This window comes from Nomascus leucogenys, chromosome 3, assembly GCF_006542625.1.
Source record: "Nomascus leucogenys isolate Asia chromosome 3, Asia_NLE_v1, whole genome shotgun sequence".
Classification (NCBI taxonomy): Eukaryota; Metazoa; Chordata; class Mammalia; order Primates; family Hylobatidae; genus Nomascus; species Nomascus leucogenys.
In genome coordinates, this window is record NC_044383.1 from 69902768 (window position 1) to 69930691 (window position 27924).

The 27924-nt window shown below is 38.4% G+C and overlaps 2 protein-coding genes across 2 annotated transcripts in view; both read left to right on the forward strand.

Annotated features, from left to right (window-relative positions):
- LOC100588252 (protein ZNF738) lies at positions 1-25835 on the forward strand. Its single transcript, XM_030801953.1, has 5 exons — positions 1-119; positions 10709-10835; positions 11619-11717; positions 23093-23133; positions 25788-25835. The coding sequence occupies exons 1-5, from the start codon at positions 117-119 to the stop codon at positions 25833-25835; spliced, it is 318 nt and encodes a 105-aa protein (XP_030657813.1). The 5' UTR covers positions 1-116.
- The window catches only part of LOC100590160 (putative zinc finger protein 66), a 98996-nt gene extending 71637 nt beyond the window's left edge, over positions 1-27359 (forward strand). The window contains 3 exon segments of the mRNA XM_030809439.1: positions 26137-26988; positions 26990-27087; positions 27090-27359. Coding sequence (XP_030665299.1) covers positions 26137-26988; positions 26990-27087; positions 27090-27166 — 1027 coding nt within the window. The 3' untranslated portion in view covers positions 27167-27359.
- Positions 27360-27924: the final 565 nt, after the last annotated feature.

Consider the following 27924-nt stretch of genomic DNA (forward strand, 5'->3'; position numbering starts at 1 on the left):
CTTGTGTCCTCTGCTCTGTGTTCTCTACTCGTAGAGGCCTAGCCTCTGTGGCCCTGTGACCTGCAGGTTTTGGGAGATCCACAGCTAAGACGCCGGGACCCCCTGGAAGCCTAGAAATGGTGAGAGTGCCGGGTCCGCCATCCCGAAGGGAAAGGGGTTGGTTGAAACCGGTGGGAAGCGGCTGTGGCGGGACTCAGGCCTCCCTGTATTCAGCTCCACAATCTGCGCTGGAAGTTCTTTTTGCCCAGCTCGGCCCCAGTCCCCTCCAGCCATAAGATGGCGGCTGCGCTGACAGCGGGGCCCGGGCGTACTGTCTTCCCTGCGCAGTGACTGTGCCCTGGACTGGAGCCCTTTCTGGGCAACTCTGCATCCGCAGCACCGCGTCTCTCCCAGATTGAGTAGGGACCACGGAAGGGTTGTCAGGGGGAGAATCCTGACTCGGGGTTTGGGTTCATGAAAGGGAAGAGCTTTGGGCTGTGGGGTTCCCAGTTCCTCTTTTTTTTCTATTAAAAATGTATGGGGGGACGGACGCAGTGGCTCACGCCTGTAATTTCAGCACTTTGGGAAGCCGAGGCGGGCGGATCATCTGAGGTCAGGAATTCGAGACCATCCTTGCCAACATGGTGAAACCCCGTCTCAATTTTAAAAAATATAAAAATTAGCTGGGCGTGGTGGCGCGCGCCTGCAATCCCAGCTACTCAGGAGTTTGAGGCAGGAGAATCGCTTGAACACGGGAGGCGGAGGTTGCAGTGAGCCAAGATCGCACCACTGCACTCCAGCCTGGGCAACAAGAGTGAAACTCCGTCTCAAAAAAAAAAAAAAAAAAATGTGTAGGAGTCACCGCAAAAATATTAAAGAATTTAAAAAGTGGTTCAAGTATTGTAGAGCACTCAGCTATGGTTTGTAGTTTGTGGTCTATGGGAGGAGCTTGAATAAAAGACTTTTATAAGGTGCATGATGAAGAAAATCAAATTTAGTAATTGGTTAGGTACAGTTATGTAGTCTCTTAATTTGTACGATCGTGTTGGCAATTTTCTGGTTATGTGATCAGAGTTTACTTGGCAGTTTATAGTTGGTTAAGCCTGAATTTTGTTTTCCCCGATGTGGTAATTTACTAAAAAATGTAATTTTAGTTAGATTTTTTTAAAAAGGAGGACCCCAGGCACTAGAGCCACCTCAGTCTAATTGCCTGCCACTGAATTATTTTCACAGCCCACAGGGGACTTCTTTTCCCCTGCATTTTTCACATGTGTGCCAAGCAGGGTCTCAAGTCTACCTCTTCCTCCCCGTTCTTCCAGATTAACTCTGATTCACAGTAAAATACTAAATTTCCAGTGTCATTGACATTCCCAAATGCTACCTTCCCCTCTCTGATACACATTATCAATTATTTGTCCTTTATTGTACATTTTGTTATATTTCAATTAATAATTCTTTGACAAAACATTGGATGGCACTATTTTAAAAATTGTCTTCTGTTTGTAAATATTTCCCATGAGAAGAAAGCGAATAATAATCCCTGACGCCCATATTGTAAAAAAGTCTCTGTGTCACTTTTCCTTTTATCTTCCCTAGGCACAGAGTTCTTATCAGAATGTTGTTGGGTCAAGGTTTCCATTTGGAAACTATGGGGTGATGGGTCATCATCCACTCTTCAGTTTTTTCCTGGTCCTGGGTTTTCAGTACTGTCTGGGGATAAACCAAGATGCCCACCATGGTGGCTATGTTGGCTAGAGTGTCTAGTGAATATCAGCTCCTGGGTCATTTATTTTTTCATAGGACAACCTGAAGTATGAAGTGTATCCTATGAAGGGAGCAGGTAGATACCCTGGGTCTGAGTGCAGTCTCCTAGCGTGCTCTTCCTTTGAAAAGCTAACTCCTTGAGACATTAAGATTGACTTCACCCAGCTGGGCTCAGTGGCTCACACCTGTGATCCCAGCCCTTTGGGAGGCCGAGGCGGGTGGATCACGAGGTCAGGAGTTTGAGACCAACATGGCCAATATGGTGAAACCCCATCTCTACTAAAAATACAAAAATTAGCCAGGCATGGTGGCACACACCTGTAATCCCAGCTACTAGGGAGGCTGAGGCAGAAGAATTGCTTGAACCCAGGAGGCGAAGGTTGCAGTGAGCGGAGATCGCGCCACTGCACTCTAGCCTTGGCGAAAGAGCGAGACTCTGTATCAAAAAAAAAAAAAAAAAAGATTGACTTCACCCAACCCAGCTTCTATTTCTTGGAGACACATTGAGAGAAAAATGCAGAAATAATTTTTACCCCCTGGATTCTCTAAGATTTGTGAAAGAAAAAATAGTATCCCAAAAGACAAAAAAAAAAGTCACCCCAGTGAGATGGTGCAAGAACTTGCAAAATAAAATGCACTTGGGGCAGTTACTGGGGTGACTATGGTGCAGTGTCTCTTGAGAGGTTGGTCATTGAGAGCTTTAGTGAGCAGGAGGGGGTGGGAGAATCTTTCAAGTGATTGAATGGCCTGACTGGACACATAGGTCAGACACATCTGTTTTCTAAGCAGCACTGTCACTCCGTGGGTTTGTCACCTCGAAAAGATTTGTTCACTTATTTTGACTTCAGCTTCTTTTAATTGTAAATTGCATTTAATTAGTAAAGTTTAAAAGGCACAAAAATATTTGCACAGGGTGTAAAAGAAGTGGGTTTTAGAAAAAAGTAAAATCTAATCATATATTCCATTTGTTAAGAATTCTTATTTACCTTTTCCTTTGTCAGGGTGAGTTTAAAAATTTTCTCAGGTGTGCTTATGACTGGGTGATTTAAAACAGAATTCCAAGGCTTAGCTTTTAGAATGTTATCAAGGAAAAAATTAGGAAAAATCTCTCTTCCATTTTGGCTGTAGAAAATAAATAGATTTCCACAAGAAAATGTGGTATATAATGGGTGAGTTACATAGATTCATGAAAACACAAATTTCTCTTTTTGCAGGGTAAAGTTGTGACAGTGAATATTTCTGTCCCATATCTTGTTATCTTGATTTTTAAGTTTCATGCTAAATTTTATGAGATGAAACTTGGTACCTCCTAGAAGTGTTCCCATGACTAATTGTTTACTATATGATTTTTTATAGAAACAATAAAATAATACATTTATTGTCTGAAAGGAATAAATGCTTTTGCTTTTCTAATTGAGGTATAAAATGTAAGCACCAAAAATTTTCTTTTTTTATATGAACACTGTGTTTGAGTGATGTCATTGGAGTTTTCAAACAGTTTCAGAAACCAAGGGAATAAATCTGACGTGGAAATTAAAGCTTGAACCCAGTGACTCCAACCTAAGGCTAATATTGAGCCTACAAAAAGAAAGGTTATTAAAGGCCCAGTTAGTTCTTTCTGGGGAGCCTCCCCTGCAGATGTCCCAGGCTGCTCACCCCAGCCATGGAAGAAGTCTTTCCATCCTGAGAGAAGCTCCAAAGCCCTGGAAAGCTGGGGCCCCACAGGCAGATGCAGTTAAGATTAAGATGAAAGGAAACTGGGAGGGTCTTACTGATGATAAAGTTTTTTATTGTTTTGAGGCACTTTCCAGACGTTGTAAAATAAAACAAAGTTAGATTTGTGTAAAAAAAAAAAAGAATTCCAAAGGAATATTGCAACAGGAGGAAGTACCAACTATATCATCTTTATGGCTTGTAAAGTTTAGGCAGACAAAGGCTTTGTTTCCTAGGGAGGAGCATAAAAGATTAGAAAAAAGGTGGGAGGGGAATGGCAAATGGAGTGTGAAAAAAATCAGATTTTAGATCAGAGAATGTTTTACCCTGAAGTTAGCATGTTCGTAGGAGGGACATAAAATGGGGTTGTATGTTGACTCACACTCAGGGTAGCTCAAAGTTCAGGAGCCTGTGGGAAAAAAAAATAAACTTAAGTAAAGTTTGATTAAGAAGTATTTTATTTCTGTGTGTGATGGCTCACTCCTGTAATCCCAGCACTTTGGGAGGCTGAGGTGGGCATTTCACCTGAGGTCAGGAGTTTGAGACCAGCCTGACCAACACAGAGAAACCCCGTCTCTACTAAAAATACAAAATTAGCCGGGCGTGGTGGTACATGCCTGTAATCCCAGCTACTCGGGAGGCAGAGGCAGGAGAATCCCTTGAACCCAGGAGGCAGAGGTTGTGGTGAGCCGATATCATGCCATTGCACTCCAGCCTGGGCAACAAGATCAAAACTGTCTCAAAAAAAAAAAAAAAGTATTTTATTTAGACCAGTGAAGACAAATTCAGCTCATTTTTTAATGAGAAAAGGAAGAAAATGTGTAGAGTATGTATCTGGCTATGTGATAGGTAAGAAAAGGGAGTGCCTTCTACGTCATAATAAGAAGGGTGTTTCTGGCCGGGCATGGTGGCTCACACCTGTAATCCCAACACTTTGGGAGGCTGAGGCGTGAAGATCACGAGGTCAGGAGTTCAAGACCAGCCTGGCCAAGATAGTGAAACCCTTTCTCTACTAAAAATGCAAAAATTAGCCGGGCATGGTGGTGTGTGCCTGTAGTCCCAACTACTTGGGAGGCTGAGGCAGAAGAATCGCTTGAACTGGCAAGCAGAGGTTGCAGTGAGCCAAGATCATGCCACTACATTCCACCCTGGCGACAGAGCAAGACTCCATCTGAGGAAAAGAAAAAAGTGTTTCTTTTCATAAACTGTTGCTGGAGCACAAAAAGGATGACTTTTATTAATCACAGCTAGTTTCCAGGATTATGTATGTGTTTCATTTTTCCCCACCTATTTTCTTTGTCCTATACATTTCTTTCATTTGACTTTTTCTGGGTTGTATCTTTTATAATAAACTACAGTGTTTGCTGGGTTCTGTGAGTAGCTCTATCAAATTATTGAACTAGGGGGAGGTTATGGGAATCCCCAAATTTTAAACAGTAGCCCAGAAGCATAGATGGGCCTATGGGGTTTGTGATTGGCATCTGTAATGGGGGCAGTGTTGTGGGACTGAACCCTGAATCAGGGTCTGTGCTGACTCTGGGTGGTGTTAGAATTCAAATTTCAGATAATGAGTAGGTGCTGGAGAATTGCTTAGTGTTCAGCAAACTCTATAGATTTGATACCAGAAAAAAGATATCACAGAGGCCTGGCTTCAAATGGAACTCTGGGTGTCTGGGAAGGGGAGGCTCTGGTCACCTGTACACAGGCTGTCACACTGCCCATTATCTTGTGATTCCAGGTCTCCTCCCAGGGTGACTATGGACTGAAAACTTAGAGGAAAGGACCTCTGATGACAGACCCCCTTTTCTTGCAGCTGCCACCACAGCAGTCCCACCCACTCACAAACACACACTAGACATTGACGTGTCCACATCCCTCTCAAGACTAGTCATCCTCAGGAATTTCACCACAGCATTGTGGATCCTAGTATTTCTTGCCAAAATCCCACAAGAGTGTCTACAGGTCTCCTGGCATATCCCAACCCCCAGACACTGAATCTGCAGCAGCAAACTGTTTTCTTCACCAACGTAGGGTTCTGGACCACCTGTTCATAATCTCATCTGCCTGCACAGGCACAAATAAATCAGAGTACAACCCCACCGGGACCGCTATCTGTAGCAAAAACCTACAGTCTTTCCACCTACATTGCACTTTACCCCACCCATGAAGTTTTTTTCTTTTAACTTGATTTTGGTTCAGGGGTACACGTGCAGGTTTCTTATATAGGTAAAATTGTGTCACAGGGGTTTGGTGTAGATTATTTTGTCACAGAGGTACTAAGCATAGCACTAAACAAATATTTATTCATTCTCCTTGTCATCTCACCCTCCACCCTTACTAGGCCTCAGTGTCTGTTGTTTCTTTTTTTGTGTATGTGTTCTTATTTAGCTCTTACTTTTTTTTTTTTTTTTTTTTTTTTTTTTTGAGATAGAGTCTTGCTCTGTCATCCAGGCTGGAGTACAGTGACAGGATTCACCAGACAAAAACTCTGATCTCTTCTTCTTTTTTTTTTTTTTTTTTTTTTGAGACAGAGGCTTGCTCTGTCACCCAGGCTGGAGTGCAATGGCGTGATCTCAGCTCACTGCAACCTCCGCCTCCCAGGTTCAAGTGATTCTTCTGCCTCAGCCTCCCAAGTAGCTGAGACTACAGGTGTACACCACCACACCTGGCTAATTTTTGTATTTTTAGTAGAGACAGGGCTTCACCATCTTGGCCAGGCTGGTCTCGAACTCCTGACCTTGTGATCCTCCCACCTCAGCCTCCAAAAGTGCTGGGATTACAGGCATGAGCCACTGCACCCAGCCTATTTCTATTTCTTTTACCTTGCTAAGAATACATATATATCTTATAATAAAATTACCCTAGAACCTTAAAATATTTCTTTAAATTTCTTAGTATATGTTATAAAATTGAGGGGGCAGTGGCTTGGCTTAAAAAGATTACACAAACTCTGGGATTTAAGTTTCTCTTAGGTAAGCTTAGGAAAAACAGAACTGGAAATACCCCAGTGGCATAGAGAACAGAATTCTACATAGGGTCCTCTCCCTGCCCCAGTTCTGTTTCGATTTAACCTATTTGGAGGCCTTATTTAGGTCTGGCCCCACCCTGGAGTCATGCCTCACACAATTTGTTAGAAGAAATCAGAGTTTTGGGCCAGGTGTGGTGGCTTATGCCTGTAATCCCAGCACTTTGAGAGGCCAAAGCAGGCAGATCGTAAGGTCAGGAGTTCGAGACCAGCCTGACCAACATGGTGAAACCCTATTTCTACTTAAAAAAATACAAAAATTACCCTGGTATGCTGGCACGCACCTGTAATCCCACTTACTTGGGAGGCTGAGGCAGGAGAATCTCTTGAACCCAGGAGGCGGAGGTTGCAGTGAGCTGAGATCATGCCACTGTACTCCAGCCTGGGTGACAGTTTTTGTCTAGTGAATGATCCTGCCTTTCTAGAGTTCATGCTCACAATTTCCTTAAACCCCAAAACAGATAAATGGTAAAAATAAAGTATGTATTTTAGGGTCTTAATTTTTAAATTTTTTATTAAAACAAGTGCTTGCAGAAACATTCTATTTAACAACTTGTTTTCTATTTTTGCAAATCCAGTAGTTGCTCTGCAAGGCACATAAAATTAAATAAAACACAGTAAAAACTCTAAAATACATTAAACTTTCCTTTTTGTATTCCTCTCATCTGTCTATATTTAGCTTTTCTTCTATGCAATTAAAAAATAATCAATGACAGAGAAAGAAGAAGAAATGGAAAGGCTGGGCTCTTTATTTAAATCCTAAGAATTATTAAACACTTAATAACAGCTTTCAGGGTGTTATGATGATGAAATCACGTAATGTGTCATGGCCAACACAGTGTTTTTTAACATCCTTTTGAGTACATAGTTCCTGCTTAATATATCTTGCATTAGTACATGTTGCCATGCAGGCTTATTCAGACATTGCTGCCTTCTGTTTCCTCTGTAAACTTTAATGAGCCAGCAAAGAATATGATACTTTAGGATGGAGATGGATTTTATTTATTTATTTATTTACTTAGAGACAGAGTTTCACTCTTGCTGCCCAGGCTGGAGTGCAATGGCACGATCTTGGCCCACCACAACCTCTGCCTCCCAGGTTCAAGTGATTCTCCTGCCTCAGCCTCTCTAGTAGGTGTGATTACAGGCATGCAACACCACACCCAGCTAATTTTTTGTATTTTTAGTAGAGACTGGGTTTCTCCATGTTGGTCAGGCTGGTCTCAAACTCCCGACCTCAGGTGATCTGTCCACCTCGGCCTCCCAAAGTGCTGAGATTACATGCAAGAGCCACCGCGCCTGGCAGAGATGGGTTGTCTTTATTTGTACCAGAAGTATTTGGTTGTGACAAGAGTGCTGAGTGTAAGGCACCCTGTGCCTTAATGCTTTCTTTAATGCTAATAATGAGCCCAAGGGAAGCAACATCAGCACTGACAGGGGACTTGTTTAAAATACCTATTCATGGACCCTTTTCAAACCTGCGGAATCACGTTACATAGAATGGAGCCAAAATTACCAAGTGATTTATAAGCTCATTAAAACTTGAGAGGCAATGCTTAGCTAAGTGGTTATCAGCCCAGGCTTCTCATTAGGATTCCATGGCCAATTTGCAGAAATCTCTTTACTTATGCCCTTTCCACAGATTCTGTTTATTGTTCTAGGGGGAAGCAGCCATGTTGTAGTAATGAAGTGCCTCATGTGACTCTAAGTTGAGGCCAGAATCAAGTATGAGGTGTTCCAGGTACATTCATGAGTTAAGTTCCACCTTTGCACTAAAGGGTGGCCACAGGACTGTTTGTATTTGGGTTTGGTAGGAACAGGGCAATGTGGCCCATGTTTTCTTTTTCTTTTTTTTTTTTCTTTTTTTTTTTTTGAGATGGAGTTTCACTGGAGTGCAGTGGTGCGATCTCGGCTCACTGCAACCTCTGCCTCCTGGGTTCAAGCAATTCTCTTGCTTCAGCCTCCCGAGTAGTTGGGACTACAGGCACATGCCACCACACCTGGCTAATTTTTTGTATTTTTAGTACAGATGCTGTTTCATCGTGTTAGCCAGGATGGTCTCAATCTTCTGACCTTATGATCTGCCTGCCTTGGCCTCCCAAAGTACTGGGATTACGGACATGAGCCACCAAGCCCAGCCATGGCCCATGTTTTCATTATTGTAGCAGAAATTGCTGGTGTCTGTGACAGGGGAGGGCACCTGAGAACAGGAAAAGTGAAACATATTTTGATATCCATGGAACAGCTCATTGTTCCTGAATCTCTTCTATTATAAAGGACAGAAATGAGTGAGCTTTTTCTGAAGGTCTTGATCCTTCTGCCTGTGGGTCTGGTGGTAGCAGATAAGCAGGTGATGCTGACATCTTTAAAAACATATTCTCAACATGCAGCTGTAATTTGTTCAAAGAATCTCATCTGAAAAGGATTCCCAGAAAAGGAAGAGAAAGAGGAAAAAAATGGCTTTTTTTTTTAAAAGCAAAACATGTCTCAGATCAAGAGCTGTGTCCACTTTGCCTCCTAGAATGCCATGCAAATCATTACTTCTCTTACTGTATTACTCCTCCCTAAAGAGTTTATTTTAACTACTTTTAAAAATTCTTATGATAGTCAAGGGTGTCTGAAAAATGTTTTTTTTTCTATATACCAGAGTCCTTTCTACATTCTTTACATTGTGGCTTCTTATATGCCATGCAGAATTCCTACCACAAATTTATAATCTGCACTATTAAAAATGTTCCCTTTGTGGCTGTTGAACATGAAAAGATGTGGATGCTCAAGATTTCTATTGGGGGAAAGCTGGAGTCATTTGTAAAGATGGAAAACATGTAATGTTGAGGTTCCATTTGTATTCTCCATTACCTCGGTGCAAAACAGGATCAAGGAAATGCTTAGTTAAACAAGATGACATTTATTACCCAGAAAGTTCTAAAAAAAAAATTGTCAGGAGATGCCTGCTCTCTAGGGTGCTAAAGAAAGATGACTTAAAATTACTATTACAAATTATAGAACAGGGAAGATATCTGTATCCTGACCTTTGCATAAAACTGATTTTTTAATGTTAAAATTCAGACTATAGTTTTGGAGGAGCAGTATCACAGCTGTGATGCTGTCATTTCATGTGCATCAACACATCATAAAAATTTGTCCTAGGCCGGGCGCAGTGGCTCAGCCTGTAATCCCAGCACTTTGGGAGGCCAAGGCGGGCGGATCACAAGGTCAGGAGATCGAGACCATCCTGTGAATGGTGAAACCCCGTCTCTACTAAAAATACAAAAAAAAAAAAAAAAAAAAAGATTAGCTGGGTGTGGTGGCAGGCGCCTGTGGTCCCAGCTACTCAGGAGGCTGAATGCCGTGAACCCAGGAGGTTGAGCTTGCAGTGAGCTGAGATTGTGCCACTGCACTCCAGCCTGGGCGACAGAGCGAGACTCTGTCTCAAAAAAAATAAAAATGTGTCCTAATGCAGTTCATGTTAATGATTCACTTGGTTAAAGAGCTCTCTGACAGATTTTGTCACTACAGAGTTAATTATTTTTTCTTCATTATTATCTTAATACAGCTAATATACATAAACCATCACAGTTAATCCAGCAGTTGCCCTTTTTTCTTAGGTTTTTTTTGCATATATCGGTCTTCGGAAAGTCAAAGTTCTTATCTTTGTTTACAGGCCAGAAAAATTAGGAAAAACACAGGCTCTTCCCCTTACTGGATGTTTGACAAAATATTCTTCTTGGCCAAAAACATTAACCTTACTGGTGAGCTTGTTAGAAATTCAGACATTCAGACTTTATTCCAGATCATCTGAAAAAACAATCTGCATTAACAAGTTCTCCAGTTTATTGTACACATTAAAATTTAAAAAGTACCTTCTAACTCAACCTGTCTTTTCCATCTGAAAAATATACACAGCTCATTCTGTAGAATGCATGTATAGCATTCAAATATATACATTTTTATGCCCTTAATTTTATGCTGTATCATCTAGAAAAGTATCATGTATACACTGATATTGTGGATCTTATGCCACTCTCTTTTCTTAGCGTTAAAAATATTTTAGAGAATATTTCTGTGTTAAAAAAATTATTTTATTTTATAATTTTTGTCACTCCTATAAGTCAGAAACAGTTATCTTTACTCTCTCACTTCACCTTGAGTCAAATTAAAAATGCTTTTCATAACCACTTGCTAATTGTGTGTATGTGTGTGTGTGTATGTGTGTGTATCTTTCAGGGACCATTGTCATTTAGGGATGTGGCCATAGAATTCTCTCTGAAGGAGTGGCAATGCTTGGACACTGCACAGCAGAATTTATATAGAAATGTGATGTTAGAGAACTACAGAAACCTGGTCTTCCTGGGTGAGGATAACTTCAATACACAATTTCTAATATACCCTGAAGGTTTTATTTCTTTTCTTTGTGGAATGTTTTTTTGGTAAAGTATGCTTTGCATAAATTAATTTCAGATCCCTGTTTTCAAGAAAATCTTGGGGATTAATACACGTAGAAAAGAATTTCTGCAAGATGTTTCATTTTGACCTTAACTTTCCAAATTCCTGAGCTGATCTGTATCCTTCATTCTAGATTACTAAATTCCACAAATTTAGTGGCCTAAAATATTTTTGTCCACACCTTAAAATGTAATTGCCAACACCAATTTTTGATTCAACAGTACTGGATAGTAAAATTAAGAACCTGGCCGGGCGTGGTGGCACATGCCTGTAATCCCAGCACTTTGGGAGGCTGAGGCGGATGGATCAGGAGGTCAGGAGATTGAGACCATCCTGGCTAACATGGTGAAACCCCATCCCTACTAAAAATACAAAAAATTAGCCAGGCGTGGTGGTGGGCACCTGGAGTCCCAGCTACTCAGGAGGCTGAGGCAGGAGAATGGCGTGAACTCAGGAGGCAGAGCTTGCAGTGAGCTGAGATCATGCCATTGCACTCCAGCCTGGGTGACAGAGTGAGACTCCATCTCAAAAAAAAAAAAAAAAAACCTACAAATCAAAAATATTTTTTAAATATTTGGAAATGTCTGTTATAAATTAGTATTTGGGGATTAATTTACTAGCTAAGCACATTACTAGATTGATCATTAGAGAATATGAGCAAGATTTATATTATTTATTTTTAATAAAACAGGTATTGCTGTTTCTAAGCCAGACCTGATCACTTGTCTGGAGCAAGGAAAAGAGGCCTGGAGTATGAAGAGACATGAGATCATGGTGGCCAAACCCGCAGGTAGGTGAAAAGTGAAAATGAATACAACAGACGACATGTGAGAGTTCCAAAGGCCAAACAGAAAGCCAGTCCTTAAAATGTGATCTGGGAAGCTGTGTTCCAAAGGAAATAGTTTCTCAGAAGCCTGAGGTTTCTTTCTTTTTTTTTTTGCTTTCACATGGGGGCATCTTCTGTCTTATGCTTTTAAATTTTCTAAGGATTCTACTTTCCCTTTGGTGATCTTCAAGTTTATAGTTAGAGCCAAAGTCCTCTTTGTGGCATATAAGAGACTGCACAGTCTGACTGCTTTTTCATTGTTTTGGGAGACACACAAATATCTGCATAATTTTGAAAAAGTCTATGTGAAACAATATTTTTAATTGTATTTTGGCATCATGTAGTGGTTTCTGTTCCATTGGGGGGTTTTTTTGTTCATTTTTCTGCACATTCCATCCTGTTTGTATTACTACAGTCTTGAAATATAGTTTGAAATCATAAAGTATGATGCCCCTATGCTTTGTTCTTTTACCTCAAGATTACTTTGGCTATGCAAAGTTTATTGTAGTTTCATGTATGTTTTAGAATTGTATTTTTCATTACTGTAAAAAATGCCACTAGAATTTTTTTTTTTTTTTAATTTCACTCTCGTTACCCAGGCTGGAGTGCAATGGTGTGGTCTCGGCTCACCACAACCTCTGCCTCAGGGTTTCTCCATGCTGGTCAGGGTGGTCTCAAACTCCCAACCTCAGGTGATCCACCTGCCTTGGCCTCCCAAAGTGCTAGGATTACAGGCATGAGCCACCATGCCCGGCCACCACTAGAATTTTGATAGGGAGTTTGTTGAATCTATAGGTTACTTTGTATAACACGGCACTTTAACAATATTTATTCTTTCAATCCATAGACATAAAATATTTTAAAATTTATTTGTGTCTTCTCTAGTTTCTTTCTATGATATCTTATATATTCCAGTGTAAAAATGTTTCACCTCTTTGGTTAAATTTGTTCTCAAAAATTTATTATTTTGATGCTATTATAAATAAGATTGTTTTCTTAATCAGATAGTTTGTTTTATGTATATGGAACCATAATTTATACTTGCATGTTAATTTTTTATTTTGCTAATTTACTGAGTGTATTTATTAATTTAGACAGGTTTTAATGTACTATTCATGGTTTTCTACATATAAGATTATATAATCTACAACCAGCAACTTTTACTTATTTGCCTTCAATTTCAATGGCTTTAAAAAATGTTTTTGACTAATTCTTCTGCCACATACTTCCAGTGCTATATTAAAATAGAAACATTGGCAATGGTATTGGGAATGGGTGCTTGGTGTCACAAAAATCCTTTGAGAGACAAAGGATCTCTCAGCAAGGCTAGTTTACTTTCTGCAGGAAGAGTACACTCGCCAGCAGTTTTACCATGAGAATACACTAAACAAAGGAGACAGGGTCATTTATAACCTGATGCGTCCACCCTACTGCTGTGTCCAGTTTCCATTGGCTACAACAGGACCTCCCATTCTGTATTTGTCCCAATTGGCTAGCAACTTAGAACTTTCTAAAAGAGGCAAAGGCAGAAGAGAACAAAGGAAGAAGGGAGCAACTTGTGGAATGCTGAGAAAGGTAAAAACACCTCTAAATAAGGAATAGGAATAGGCTATGACCTAATGCTTGCTTGGACCAGTATAAGCATGCCAGGGCAAATATTTAGGCTAAAATGTGGGAGCTAAGAACACAAAGTACATTGATTTCTTTATTACGACTAGCAGATATCTAAGAATGTCAGCACAGGTCTTTGAATACATTTTGCTTCTAAGAGGAGTTACTATTTATTCCTAATTACACGAGGAGGAAAGTCTCTTTGAAGAGGAACCTCTATTTCACATTTTACAATGAGCACAATATAGTTTTGCATTGGTGTGTATGAATTTGAATGAGCAAACAGCTCTTCAAGTTTTTGGGGTTTTTTGCCTGTTTTTTTTTTTTTTTTTTTTTTTTTTTTGAGACGGAGTCTCACTATGTCACCAGGCTGTAGTGCAGTGGCACGATCTCAGCTTACTGCAACCTCCGCCTCCTGGGTTCAAGTGATTCCCCTGCCTCAGCCTCCCAAGTAGCTGTGACTACAGGCATGCACCATAACGTCTGGCCAATTTTTTATATTTTAGTAGAGACGGAGTTTCACCATATTGGCCAGGCGGGTCTCAAACTCCTGACCTCGTGATCCATCCACCTCAGCCTCCCAAAGTGCTTGGATTATAGGCATGAGCCTCTGTGCCCGGCCCTCTTCAAGTTTTTATAAACCAGTTTCAGAAGGTAAAGATCTTCTTTTGGGCCCCCAGGGTGATGGGATGCCCTCTGGGTTTATAGTGCAGAGGAGTTGTAGCTTGATCACAAGGCTGCTGGGTCTGCACTAGGGTCCACCTTTAGTTGGTTTGTTGTAAGAGGCTTGGGTAGCTGTAACTCCCATTTTATTTTTGGACAGACTGAATATCCTTCAGGACTTCTATATATAGGGCAGACACTAGGGCAGGTTTCTGCAGTCGAGTCTGCTAATGGCAGGGCTTGTATCAGGATGTGGATGAGTATGGCTTTCACTGAATACCAGAGAGCATTTCTCCAGGACACAGTGTGGGTTTCTGTGTAGGCAGAACTGGCCATAAACTGGCTTGGGGAGCTGGAACTGAGTCATTAAACTGCTTTGGGGTCCACAGTAAAGGCCAAGGTCTGTAGGCCTGTCTGCATGTCTATAAATTGGTGTCTTCCTCCAGGCCTCTGGAAGGGCAGGGCCTCTTTCATACTGTGGCTGGGAGGAGTTTGGGATTACCAAGCTGGGTGGGCCATTTCTTTGGTCTGTAGTCAAGAACAGAGTTTCTGTAGTTTGCCACCTGAATGAGGGCCTGCCTTCTGAAAAGGATACTCCTCAATCTTGGGCTTTAGCAGTTTCATAAGTCCCTCCCTGGATCTCAAAGCTCTTAAAGGCACTTATTTTGGAGATGGGGTCTTGCTTCAAAACCCAGGCTAGTCTTGTTTTTTGTTTTTGAGACGGAGTCTCACTCTGTCACACAGGCTTTAGTGCAGTGGCATGATCTTGGTTCGCTCCCATCTCCTGGGTTTAAGTGATTATTGTACCTCAGCCTCCTAAGTAGCTGAAATTACAGGCACACACCACCACACAGGGCTAATTTTTGTATTTTTAGTAGAGACATGGTTTTGCCATGTTGGAAAAGCTGATCTTGAACTTCTGACTTTAACCTTCCTACCTCAACCTTCCAAAGTGCTGGAATTACAGGCATGAGCCACTGCATTTGTCCTAGGATGCTCTTGAAATCCTGGCCTGAAGCAATTCTCCAACCTCAGTGAACGATGTAGCGGTCATTATAGGGGTGAGCCATGATGCCTGGCTCTCTCATGAGGGCATTTTTGTCAGGATTGGCTGAAAAATTTTCTTGCTGTTGGGACATAAGAAAGTAGGGCACCTTTTATTTTTCCATCTTACTGATGTTTCTCTCTATATACATTTTAACTTTCTGTTTTCCATTTCAAACTTGTCTGTAATTTTAGATTCAAACATTTAGAACAATATGCTAGAATTTACATGTTATGCCTGAAGTAAATTATATAGTTAGTAGGCACTCCGTATTTACTAAAATAGTTACTTATAAATTTAAGTTTGCTGCAGGCAAAACGGAATTATAGGATGTTCACCCACTTTCTTCAGCCTAAATCTAAATAATAGCATAATTTATTCCCAAATATTTGTTTTATATATCAGAGGCTCTAACTATATTCTGCTGTGTGTGTGTGTGTGTGTGTGTGTGTGTGTTTTATTTAGCAGTGTAAGGCTATTCGCTTCTAAATTTGGATTGCAGCAGTTTCATTTTGTGTAAAAATGCATATATTTAAAACAATTTATCTCTTGTTTCTTTTAAATGATTATTAAAAAGTTTCTCATTACAATATTCTATTTATGTTTATACCGCATTTTCTCTGAAATTTCACTGCCATACAGTGCCTGCCAATGATTCAAAATACCTGCTTTCCGTGAATACACAGTCAAATATTGTTGTCTAGACACATTCTTTCTTAATGGTACATCAATATTGCAAACCAGAATTTAGGAGTAAACATTTATTACTGTCTTGCAGTTCCATATTTGTGTGTTTTTTTAAGTGTGGGCTTGTTTTTTGTTTTGTTTTGTTTTGTTTTTTTGAGACAGTCTTTCTCTGTCACCCAGGCCAGAGTGCAGTGGCATGATCTCAGCTCACTGCAACCTCTGCCTCCCGGTTCAAGCGATTCTTCTGCCTCAGCCTCCAAGTAGCTGGGACTACAGGCACACACCAGTACGCCTGGCTAATTTTTGTGTATTTAGTAGAGATGCAGTTTCACTATATTGGCCCGGCTGGTCTCGAACTCCTGACCTAGTGACCCGCCCACCTTGGCCTCCCAAAGTGCTGAGATTAAAGGCCTGAGCCACCACGCCCAGGTAGTGTAGGTTTCTTAACATCAGTTTATTGTGTTTTTTGGTTTTACTTACGCATTATAATTTTAGATAACTTGAAATTCTGTTTGTACACGTTAAGTCAATGTGAGCTTTAATTAAGATATAAATCAGGCCGGGCGCGGTGGCTCACGCTTGTAATCCTAGCACTTTGGGAGGCCGAGGCGGGCGGATCACGAGGTCAGGAGATTGAGACCACGGTGAAACCCCGTCTCTACTAAAAATACAAAAAATTAGCCGGGCGTGGTGGCGGGCGCCTGTAGTCCCAGCTACTTGGAGAGGCTGAGGCAGGAGAATGGCGTGAACCTGGGAGGCGGAGCTTGCAGTGAGCCGAGATTGCACCACTGCACTCCAGCCTGGGCGACAGAGCGAGACTCTGTCTCAAAAAAAAAAAAAAAAAAAAAGATATAAATCAGCCATATATCTATAACAATCTGATTATATATGTGTGTGTGCTTATCTATAAATATGACCCCCAGTCTGGTGTGCAGTGGCACAATCTCAGCTCACCGCAACCTCTGCCTTCTGGGTTCAATCGATTCTCTTGCCTCAGCCTCCTGAGTTGCTGGGATTACAGGCATGCACCACCACGCCCAGGTAATTTTGTATTTTTAGTAGGGATGGGGTTTCTCCATGTTGGTAAATTTTCTCTCGAACTCCCGACCTCAGGTGATCCACCCACCTCAGCCTCCCAAAGTGCTGGGATTACAGATGTGAGCCACCGTGCCTGACCTCTTAGCTGATTTTCAATCGTTGTTTCATCTTGTTTAAGTGAGTAGTTATGGAGATAGTCTTATTTTTACCATGTGTTTAATAATGAATATGTATTTCCTTTATATGAAAAAAACACTTTTGTGATATGAAGGTAATTCCTGAAACGATTTATAATTCTATATTGTTTTAAGTTTTTTTCTTTAGAAAAATTGTTTTTAAAACACATAAAGTTTGTCATCTTAAATCTATTGAAGTGTACATTTTAGGGCCAGGCATGGTTGTGGCTCACATCTGTAATCCCAGAGATTTGGAGAGGCCAAGACAAGACGATCACTTGCACCCAAAAGTTTGAGACCACCCTGGGCAATATATGGAGACTCCTTCTCTACAAAAAATTTCTTTAAAATGGCCTGGCATTTTGGTGTACACCTGTGGTCCCAGATCTTTGGAAGATTGAAGAAAGAGGATTACTTGAGCCTGGGAATTTCAGGCTATAGTCAACCATGATTGTGCCACTGCACTCCAGTTTAGGTGACGAAGTGAGACCCTGTCTCCAAAAAAAAAAATAGCTTTATATTTCAGGAATGTTAAGTATGTTCACATTGTTATGCAAAAGACTTCTAGAAATGTTACATCTTATAAAACCAAAACTCAATACCCATTAAGTAACAGCAACCCATTTTACCCTCTCTGGTGCCCTTGACAAACATCCTTCCACTTTCTGTTTTTATAAGTGTGACCACTGAAGATATCTCATATAACTGGAATAATATAGTATCTATCATTTTATTACTAGCTTATTTTAAGTGACATAATATTCTCAAAGGTTATCTTAAACTGTTACAAGATAATCTGTTTTAAGTCTGAAAAAATATTTCGTTGTATGAATATGTTACATTTTTTGGTGTGTTTATAAATCAAGGGACATCTGGGTTGCTTCAGTTTTTTGGCTTATGTGAATACTGCTACAATAAACATGGATGTTCAAATATGTCTCCCAGGTTCTGTGTTGCATACTTCGGATATACATTCGTAAATGTGATTGCTGTACTTAATGATAATTCCAGTTTTATTTATCTGAGGAACATTTATAACATTTTAAAATAATGACTGCATCCTTGTTTTCCACCAATTAATATGGGTTTTATTTTCATTGCATCAGCAACAAATTTGGTGGTTTTTTTTGAAATTTTATAGTGACCATTCTAATGGGTGTGAAGTGATCTTGTTTTTCATTGTGATTTTTATGCATTTCTCTACAAATTAGTAATTTTGCATTTCCTTTCTTCCCTCTCCCCACCCTTCTCACCCCAGATGGAGTCTTGCTCCAGGCTGGTGTGCAGTAGCGTGATCTGAGCTCACTGCAACCTCTGCCTCCGGGGTTCAAGCAATTCTCCTCAGCTTCCCAAGTGGCTGGGATTACAGGCACATGCCGCAACACCTGGCTAATTTTTGTATTTTTAGTAGAGATGGGGTTCTCCATGTTGGTTATGCTGGTCTCGAACTCCTGACCTCAAGTGATCCACCTATCTCCGCCTCCCAAAATGCTGGGATTATAGGCATGAGCCACCGTGCCTGGCAGCATTTCCTTTCAAATGCTTTTTCCCATTTGTGTATTCTTTTTGAGAAAAATTTAGTTCAATTATTTGTTCATTTCTAAATAAAATTATTCAACTTTATTGTTCAGTTTTACAAGTTGTTTATATATTCTCAGTGTTAACTTCTATGATATGTGATTTGCAAATATTTTTACCCATTTCCTAGGAGGCATTGTCACTCTATTGAATGTTTTCTTCGATGTGCAGAAACTTTGAAGTGTAGTGCAGTTAAATTTTACTGTTCTTTTCTTTGTTGCTCATGCATTTAATGTCATGTGTAGGAAAATAGTGCCAAGACAAATGTCATGTCTTTCCTCCTTTATTTTTATATCTGGGTATTTTATTTAAAAATATTTTTCATATGTGGTTCAAGGAAATAATCCATCTTCATTTTATCCGTGTTGATATCCAGTTTTCAACTTTATGTCTTGAAGAGATTATCTTTTTTTTGTGTGCTCATGGCAACTTTACAAGATCATTTGATCATATACAGAAGAGTTTATTTCTGTGTTCTGTATTGTGTTCTTTCATCTGTTTATCTGTTTTTGTGTCAGTACCACATTGTTTTTGTTATCGTAGCTTTTATTATTATTATTATTAATTTTTTTTTTTTTTTTTTTTCCTGAGACAGAGTCTCTCCCTGTCTCCTGGGCTGGAGTGCAATGGCATAATCTCAGCTCACTGCAACCTCTGCTTTTCAGGTTCAAGTGATTCTCCTGCCTCAGCCTCCTGAGTAGCTGGGATTACAGGCACCCACCATGACACCCAGCCAATTTTTTGTATTCTTGGTGGAGACGGGGTTTCAGTATGTTGGTTTCAGTATGAAGCCTCAACCTTCTGGGGTCAAGTGATTCTTCCACCTCAGCCTCCCGAGTAGCTTGGATTACAGACATGCAGTACTATGCCTGGCTAATTTTTTGTTTATTTGTAGAGACAGGGTCTCACTTCGTTGCCCAGTCTAGTCTCAAACTTCTGGCTCCAAATGATCCTCCCACCTTGGTCTCTCAAAGTGTTGGGATTATAGGTATGAGCCTCTTCACCCAGCCAGTATTCTTAAATTTAATACGATTTATTATGTGTCCTAACAGAATACACAAGGTGCAAATAAGAATATTGTGTATTCTCTTGCTTTTGACTGAAAAATTTTGTACATGTCTGTTAATCCTAGTTGGTCTGTGATGTGGTTTAGATGTTCATGTTCTTCAAATCTCATGCTGCAATGTAATCCTCAGTGTTGGATGTAGAACCTGGTGGGAGATGTTTAGATCATGGGGCAAATTTCTCATGAATGGCTTTGTACCATCCTCTTGGTAATCAAAAAGTTTACACTCTGTTAATTGAAATGAGAGCTGCCCCAGTAAAAGAACTTGGCTCCTTCACCTCACATTTGGTTCTGTCTTTTACTATGTGATATGTCCAGTTACTCTTGGCCTTCCACCATTGTGGAAGCTTACCGAAACCTTCCACCAGAGGCAGATGCCGGCACACACTTCTTGTACAGTCTGCCCAACCATGAGCCAAACAAGCCTTTTTTATTTATAGATTATCCACTCTCAGGTATTCCTCTATGTGTAAAATAATATATTCTGTAATGTTGTCTTAAGTTTTCTGTTCTCTTATTGATCTTTTCTCTGAATTTTCTATTTATTATTAAAAATGGGGTCTTGATGTCTACAACTATTATGTTGCTATGTATTTCTTGCTTCACTTTTGTCAATATTTGCTTTATGTATTTTGGAGCCCTAATGTTGTATATACATATACACATAAATAAATAGGCATAATAGTTTTAGATTCCTGGTAAATTGACCCATTTTACTATTGTATAACATCAGTCTTTGTCTCATGCTAGTACTTGACTTAAAGCATATTTTGTCTAATATAATTATGAGTGTCTCACTCAATTGTGGTTATATTTGCATGTAATAAAAAGTTTTTCCATTCTGTTACTTTCAGCTTATTTGACTCTGTATTTTCCAGTTTGTTATTGGTATTAAATATTATTTTATGTTGTGTATCTATTAACAGATTTATATTTTGTTTTTCATATTCTACAGAGGAAATTTAAGAGTTTTATGCACCATTATTTTGATAATAAGTAATTTTATGTGTTGATATATTTAATAGAGAGTTTTTTATTTATATATGTTTTTATGATGCTGTTCAGCATCACTTTATTTTTTAACATAATGGACTCATTTAGCCTTTCTTTTTTATTTTGTATGCAGTGTCTCACTGTGTTGCTCAGGCTGATCTTCAACTCCTAGTCTCAAGTGATCTGACTGCCTTGGCCTCTTAAAACTGTAGGATTTAGGGCCGGGCGCGGTGGCTCACGCTCGTAATCCCAGCACTTTGGGAGGCCGAGGCGGGCGGATCACGATATCGAGACCACGGTGAAACCCCGTCTCTACTAAAAATACAAAAAAAAATTAGCCGGGCGTGGTGGCGGGCGCCTGTAGTCCCAGCTACTTGGAGAGGCTGAGGCAGGAGAATGGCGTCAACCCGCGAGGCGGAGCTTGCAGTGAGCCGAGATCGCGCCACTGCACTCCAGCCTGGGCGACAGAGCAAGACTCCCATCTCAAAAAAAAAAAAAAACTGTAGGATTTACAGGCATGAGCCACTGTGCCTGGCAACCATGTAGCAGTTTTTGTAGGACTGTGCTAGGGGTGATGAATACCCTCACCTTTTATTTTGAAAAGTGTTTATTTTTATCTTGTTTTTGAAGTAAAATAATTATAATTAGTAGTATGATTATTATATATTTTTATATACTTATATATTATATTAATATATAATTATAAACATATTTTCAAGTAGTATTGGTTAAGAATTTTTTTATTACATCATAATTTGGAAAGTTCTCAGCTTTTTTTCATCTTCAAGTAACCTCTATTACTTTTTTGCTATATTATTCTATGATTTTTTTCATGAATATATTGTTCTACTCGACGGTGTCCAATAAGTTTTACATTTCATGTTTTAATTTTGTTTTGCACTGCTATATTTTTGTGTTTTATATTTAAGGATATTCCAGCTCACATTAGTTAATTGTGTTTGGATGTTTTAGTTTATATTATAATTGTGTATGAAAATATTTAACTCTGCAATTTATGACAGTGTGAAGCAAAATCGAATATGAATCAGCCATGTCTATTGCTAATGTGTTTATGTTTGTTTGCCTGTATAAATATTATTTCTATTTTCCTATAACTTGTGTATTTGTTGTGTAGTTTGTTTGTGAATGGTTGTTTAATCCTGTGTAGGTGAGTAGTCATAAAAATTCTTCTACTTTTATCATCTTATTTATTTGTGAATCTATATTATTTCTGTGTGGGAGAAACACTTTTGAAATTTAAGATAATATAAAAACTATCATTACTCTGTATCTTTTTTAGGTATTTCTGTTTATTTTTACTTATCAAAAACATAACAACATTTATAATAAAATATTTGTAAATATTCAATTTAGTCATCTTAATTATATTGACATTGTTTTGCAACATATCACCAAAATGTTTTTATCTTGCAAAGCTGAGTCTGAATACACATTAAACAACTACCAATTTTTCCCATTTTGTAGCACTTTTCAAACACCACTCTGTTTTCCTTGTCTAAGGTTGTAATTGCTTTAAATATCTTATACAATCTCTGTCTTTCTGTGGCTGGCCCATTTTATTTGGCATAATGTCATCAAAACTTATCTTTACAGTTGTCAGAATATTTCCTGCTTTTTGAAAACTGAGGGATATTCCAGTATTTTGGGTTTTTTTTGTGATGGAGTTTCACGCTGTCGCCCAGGCTGGAGTACAGAGTGCAATGGCGCAATCTTGGCTCACTGCAGCCTCTGCCTCCTGGGTTCAAGCAATTCTCCTGCCTCAGCCTCTCGAGTAGCTGAGATTACAGGCATGCGCCACCATGCCCGGCTAATTTTTGTATTTTTAGTGGAGGTGGGGTTTCACCATGTTGGACACGCTGGTCTTGAATTCCTGACCTCACATGATCCACCCGCCTTGGCCTCCCAAAGTGCTGGGATTACAGGTTTGAACCACCGCACCGAGCCTATTCCAGTAATTTTATATTTCAAATTAAATCTGCTGAATGGTTTAATGACAGAAATTTGCATTGCTTTCACCCACTGGCTTTCAGTAACAATGCTGCAATAATTATGGGGAAGCAAATGACTCTTTATATGACATATACATTATGTATGTACTGCATTCTCTTATTAGTCTACCTTTTCAGCTTTATACTTATACCAAGTTTTTTTTAATTTTGTAGCTTTGTACTGTGTTTGAAATCAGGAACTGTAATGCCTCAAACATTGTTTCTGTTTTTGAAGATTGGTGGGTACTTTATTGTCTTTTGAGATTCCATTTACTTCTGAGGTTGCTGTTTCTATTTCTTCAAAAATGCAGGGAGCAGTTTTAAAAACATTGCCTTAAAGCTGTAGATTACATTGAGCAATATGAACATCTTTACAGCATTAATTATACCCTGATTCCATTTTTATCATAAAGAGTAATTTATAAAATTTTAGTTTTAAAAGATTTGTTAAGACTTCTTTTTTGTCCTAACAGGTGGTCTATCAAAAAGAATGTTGTATGAGCTACTGAGAAAGGTGTATATCCTGATGTTACTGAGGAGTGTTCTCTATACCTCTGTTAGAAGTAATTGTTTTATATTGCCTTAAAGTTATCTGTTCCCTTCTAATATTCTGTCTTGTTTTATTTTTATTATAGAAGGTAGGTATTGAAATATCCTACTATAAAAATTATATTGCACTCTATGTGTTTCATCGATTCTGTCAATATTTGCTTTATATATTTGGAACCTTAATGTGAGATACACACACACACACACTCATACCCCACAAATGTATATAGAAATTTTTCAGAGGTTCCCAGTGAGTGAATCTATTATTGTTTAATGTCCTTCTTTGTCTCTTTGGAGTTTTGACTTTAAAGTAAATTTTATAAAATATGACAGTTTTAACTTAAGATGTAGCTTGTGTAATATTACTTAGACCTCTTCTGGTCTCATTTGGTTAAAATTTGCATGGAATGTCTACTTCCATCTTGCCACTTTCAGTCTTTGTCATTAGATCTCAACTGACTCTTGTAGAAATGCAAGTTGAATCCTGGTTTTTAATTTTTTTTTTATAAATCCCTTTATTGAAAGTATGTCTTTTAATTAAAAAGTTAATTTTATATATATTTAATTTTCTGAAACAGACTTACAAATGTTATTTTATTGTTTTATTTGATTCTTATATCTTTGTTCCCAATTTTCTCTCTTTCTTTGTGTCATTTTTATTTTTGTACTAATATGCTTTCACTTTTTAAAATTTTCTTTTATATCTCTATACAGATTTTTTTGTGGTACCTTGGGGATTACATAAAATCTCTAAAAGATGCAACAGTATATTTAATTCTGGTAAAAAATTAACTTTAGTTGTATACAAAAAATCTTTCTCATTATATCTGCCCTCAACTTTCTTATTGATGTTGCTAATTATATCTTTATATTGTAAGTACATTAATGGGTGTTTATAATAATTAGTGTTTTTATTTTTCAACTTTTAGAGAATAACTAAAAATGTTTTCTGTACCATTATGATAATGCTAAGGAATTCTAATTTTGGATATGTGCATATCTTTCCCAGACAGTTATGCATTTTTATATAATAAAATGTTGTTTTCTTACATTATGTTATTTTCAGCATCTTTGATATATAGGGCATATGCAGTGCCAATATACTTTTTTTTACTAATTTCAGGACTATTACAATATCACACAGTTCCCTTCTTGCAAAATTTTCATGACAAATTTACTAGTGATCTCATAAGACTATGCTTATAAACGACACATCACTTTTATCTTGCATCTTTCAGGATTCTCTACTTTGTGACTTGAAATTGTACTCATATATGTGTTTGTTATAAATATCTTTGTGTGTATTCTAGTTTGTTAAGCTTCTTCATTTTTACATTTTCTTATATTAATTTTTTTTGTATTTTTCACCTCCACAATTTCTGTTTTTTGATTTTTTTTTTTTTGAGATGGAGTCTCGCTCTGTGGGCCAGGCTGGAGTGCAGTGGCGCAATCTCGGCTCACTGCAAGCTCCACCTCCCGGGTTCACGCCATTCTCCTGCCTCAGCCTCTCTGAGTAGCTGGGACTACAGGCGCCCGCCACCACGCCCGGCTAATTTGTTTGTATTTTTAGTAGAGACGGGGTTTCACGGTGGTCTCGATCTCCTGACCTCGTGATCCGTCTGCCTTGGCCTCCCAAAGTGCTGGGATTACAAGCGTGAGCCACCGCGCCCGGCCTGTTTTTTGATATTTTTAATATTTTTGTTGTTATCCTCATTCTTCTAATTTTCAATAGTTGTCTGTGTTTCTATTTTCCTCATTGAATATTATTCAAGTTTTTAAAACTAATTTGTATATGTTTATTTTTAATGATAGCTTTCTGAAATTTTTATATTTCTGATGGGGCTATGTTGCCCCAATATTTTTATACGTTGTAATCTTTCATTGAAATTTAGACGTTAAAAACAAACTATCTGTAATAATCTTTATAATATAGCTTTGTCCTGGCATATCTGAAACCAATTGTCTTGGATAGAGATTCTGAGAGTTTCTCTAACATGTTCTTAGGATGTGTCTTGTCTGAAATTTTTTAGGTTTTTTTTTTCGTTAAAGGAGTTTGTTCATGTTTCTTCTTAATAGTCAGTAATCATTTGCTACAACTATTTCCTGCCTATAGTATTGCAGTCTCTTTGCTGCTGTAGCATTTACCTTTGATCTCAGCAGACTCAAACTGCAATTCCAATGTATACAATTTCTTTCAAGACAGAAACCAGTGTCTGGAAAAGTCCCTAGAAACCACAAATAAAAATGTTTTTCCCGCTATTTTTCTTGTCTTTTATAAAAGAAACCAAGAGTTGCCAATTTACTTCTAAAGGCCCTGTGTTACATTGGGCAGCTGAAGGAGCTGTGTTGTAAATGTAACAAACTTTTTTTTTCCTGTGTGGCTGTTTGCATTATGCTCACCTGGGGCACTGCACACACTTAACTCATTTATAAATTTTCTACAAATGTATTTTGGTCAGTATGTTTTTGTTACATTTAAATGTCTATGAAGGATTTAGGGCCTATGGTATTTTGCTATGCCATCTTAATGAAGTTTGTTTATTTTTATATGTTACATTTGTAAACTATCTTCATCGAAGTCTAGCAAGTGGAGTAATTTGTCATTTTTATTTCTTTCAGTTGTGTGTTCTCATTTTGCCCAAGACCTTTGGCCAGAGCAGAATATAAAAGATTATTTCCAAAAAGCGACACTGAAAAGATATGGAAAATGTAGACATGAGAATTTACCATTAAGAAAAGGCTGTGAAAGTGTGGATGAGTGTAAGATGCACAAAGGAGGTTATAATGGACTTAACCAATGTCTCACAGCTACCCAGAGCAAAATATTTCAAAGTGATAAATACGTAAAAGTCATTCATAAATTTTCAAATTCAAAGAAACATAAGATAAGACATACTAAAAATAAACCTTTCGAATGTAGAAAATGTGGCAAATCATTTCGCATGATTTCATGCCTAACTGAACATAGCAGAATTCATGCTAGAGTAAATTTCTACAAATGTGAAGAATGTGGAAAAGCCTTTAACTGGTCCTCAAACCTTACTAAACATAAGAGAATTCATACGGGAGAGAAACCCTACAAATGTGAAGAATGTGGTAAAGCCTTTAACCAGTCCTCAAACCTTATTAAACATAAGAAAATTCATACTGGAGAGAAACCCTACAAATGTGAAAAGTGTGGAAAAGCCTTTAATCATTTCTCACACCTTTCTACACATAAGATAATTCATACTGGAGAGAAACCTTACAAATGTAAAGAATGTGGTAAAGCTTTTAAGCATTCTTCAACCCTTACTAAACATAAGATAATTCATACTGGAGAGAAGCCTTACAAATGTAAAGAATGTGGAAAAGCTTTTAACCAATCCTCAAAACTTACTGAACATAAGAAAATTCATACTGGAGAGAAACCCTATGAATGTGAAAAATGTGGCAAAGCTTTTAACCAGTCCTCAAATCTTACTAGACATAAGAAAAGTCATACTGACGAGAAACCTTACAAATGTGAAGAATGTGGTAAAGGTTTTAAATGGCCCTCAACCCTTACTATCCATAAGATCATTCATACTGGAGAGAAGCCATACAAATGTGAAGAATGTGGCAAAGCTTTTAACCAATCCTCAAAACTTACCAAACATAAGAAAATTCATACTGGAGAGAAACCCTACACATGTGAAGAATGTGGCAAAGCCTTTAACCAGTCCTCAAACCTTACTAAACATAAGAGAATTCATACTGGAGATAAACCTTACAAATGTGAAGAATGTGACAAAGCTTTTAAATGGTCCTCAGTCCTTACTAAACATAGGATAATTCATACCGGAGAAAAATTGCAAATGTGAAAATTATGGCAAAGCTTTTAACCAATTTACAAATCTTACTAAACATAAGAAAATTTATACTGGAGAGAAACTACTAACCTGAAAGATGTGACAATAATTTTGACAACACCTCAAACTTATAATCATAAAAGTAATCATACTGGTGAGAAATTCTAAAAATGTGAAGAATGTGGGAAAGTCTTTAAGTGGTTGTCACACTTTATTTTAGGTAAGATAATTCATACTGGAACAAACTACAAGTGCAAACAATGTGGCAAAACTTAATTTATGCTCACACCTTATTGCACAGAAAAGAATTTTTAGTTGAGAAAAAGTATACAAATATAAAGAATGTGGAAAAGCCATTAATATCTGCTCACATCTTACTCAGCATCAGAAAGAACTTAATAAAAGCATTATAAATGTAATTACTGTCAAAAGAGCATTCAGAAAATATAAGCCTTTAATATGAAAAAGAGTAATGATTTTGAAGACAAACGTTGCAAATTTAAAGAGGGTTGTAGTACCTTTACTTGTATCACAAATCGTACTGTACAGATTTTGTGCTAGAGGAAACCCCTGAAGCAGTAGCTTAAACTTTCGTTAACATCAGAGAATTTTTTTTTTTTTTTTCTAGATGGAGTTTCTTTCGCTCTTGTTACTGAGGCTGGAGTGCAATGGCGCGATCTCGGCTCGCCACAACCTCCGCCTCCTGGGTTCAAGCGATTCTCCTGCTTCAGCCTTCTGAGTAACTGGGATTACAGGCATGTGCCACCACGCCTGGATAATTTTGTATTTTTGGAAGAGACAGGGTTTCTCCATGTTGTTCAGGCTGATCTCAAACTCCTGACCTCAGGTGATCTGCCCACCGCAGCCTCCCAAAGTGCTGGGATTACAGGCGTGAGCCACCACACCTGGCCAACATCAGAGAATTT

What these genes read in the sequence shown, in the direction of transcription:
- LOC100588252 (XM_030801953.1), top strand. An exon ending in CAGAAACCTGGTCTTCCTGG is followed by an intron (nt 10,836 to 11,618) that starts GTGAGGATAACT and finishes TTAATAAAACAG; the next exon opens with GTATTGCTGTTTCTAAGCCA. An exon ending in CATGGTGGCCAAACCCGCAG is followed by an intron (nt 11,718 to 23,092) that starts GTAGGTGAAAAG and finishes TTGTCCTAACAG; the next exon opens with GTGGTCTATCAAAAAGAATG.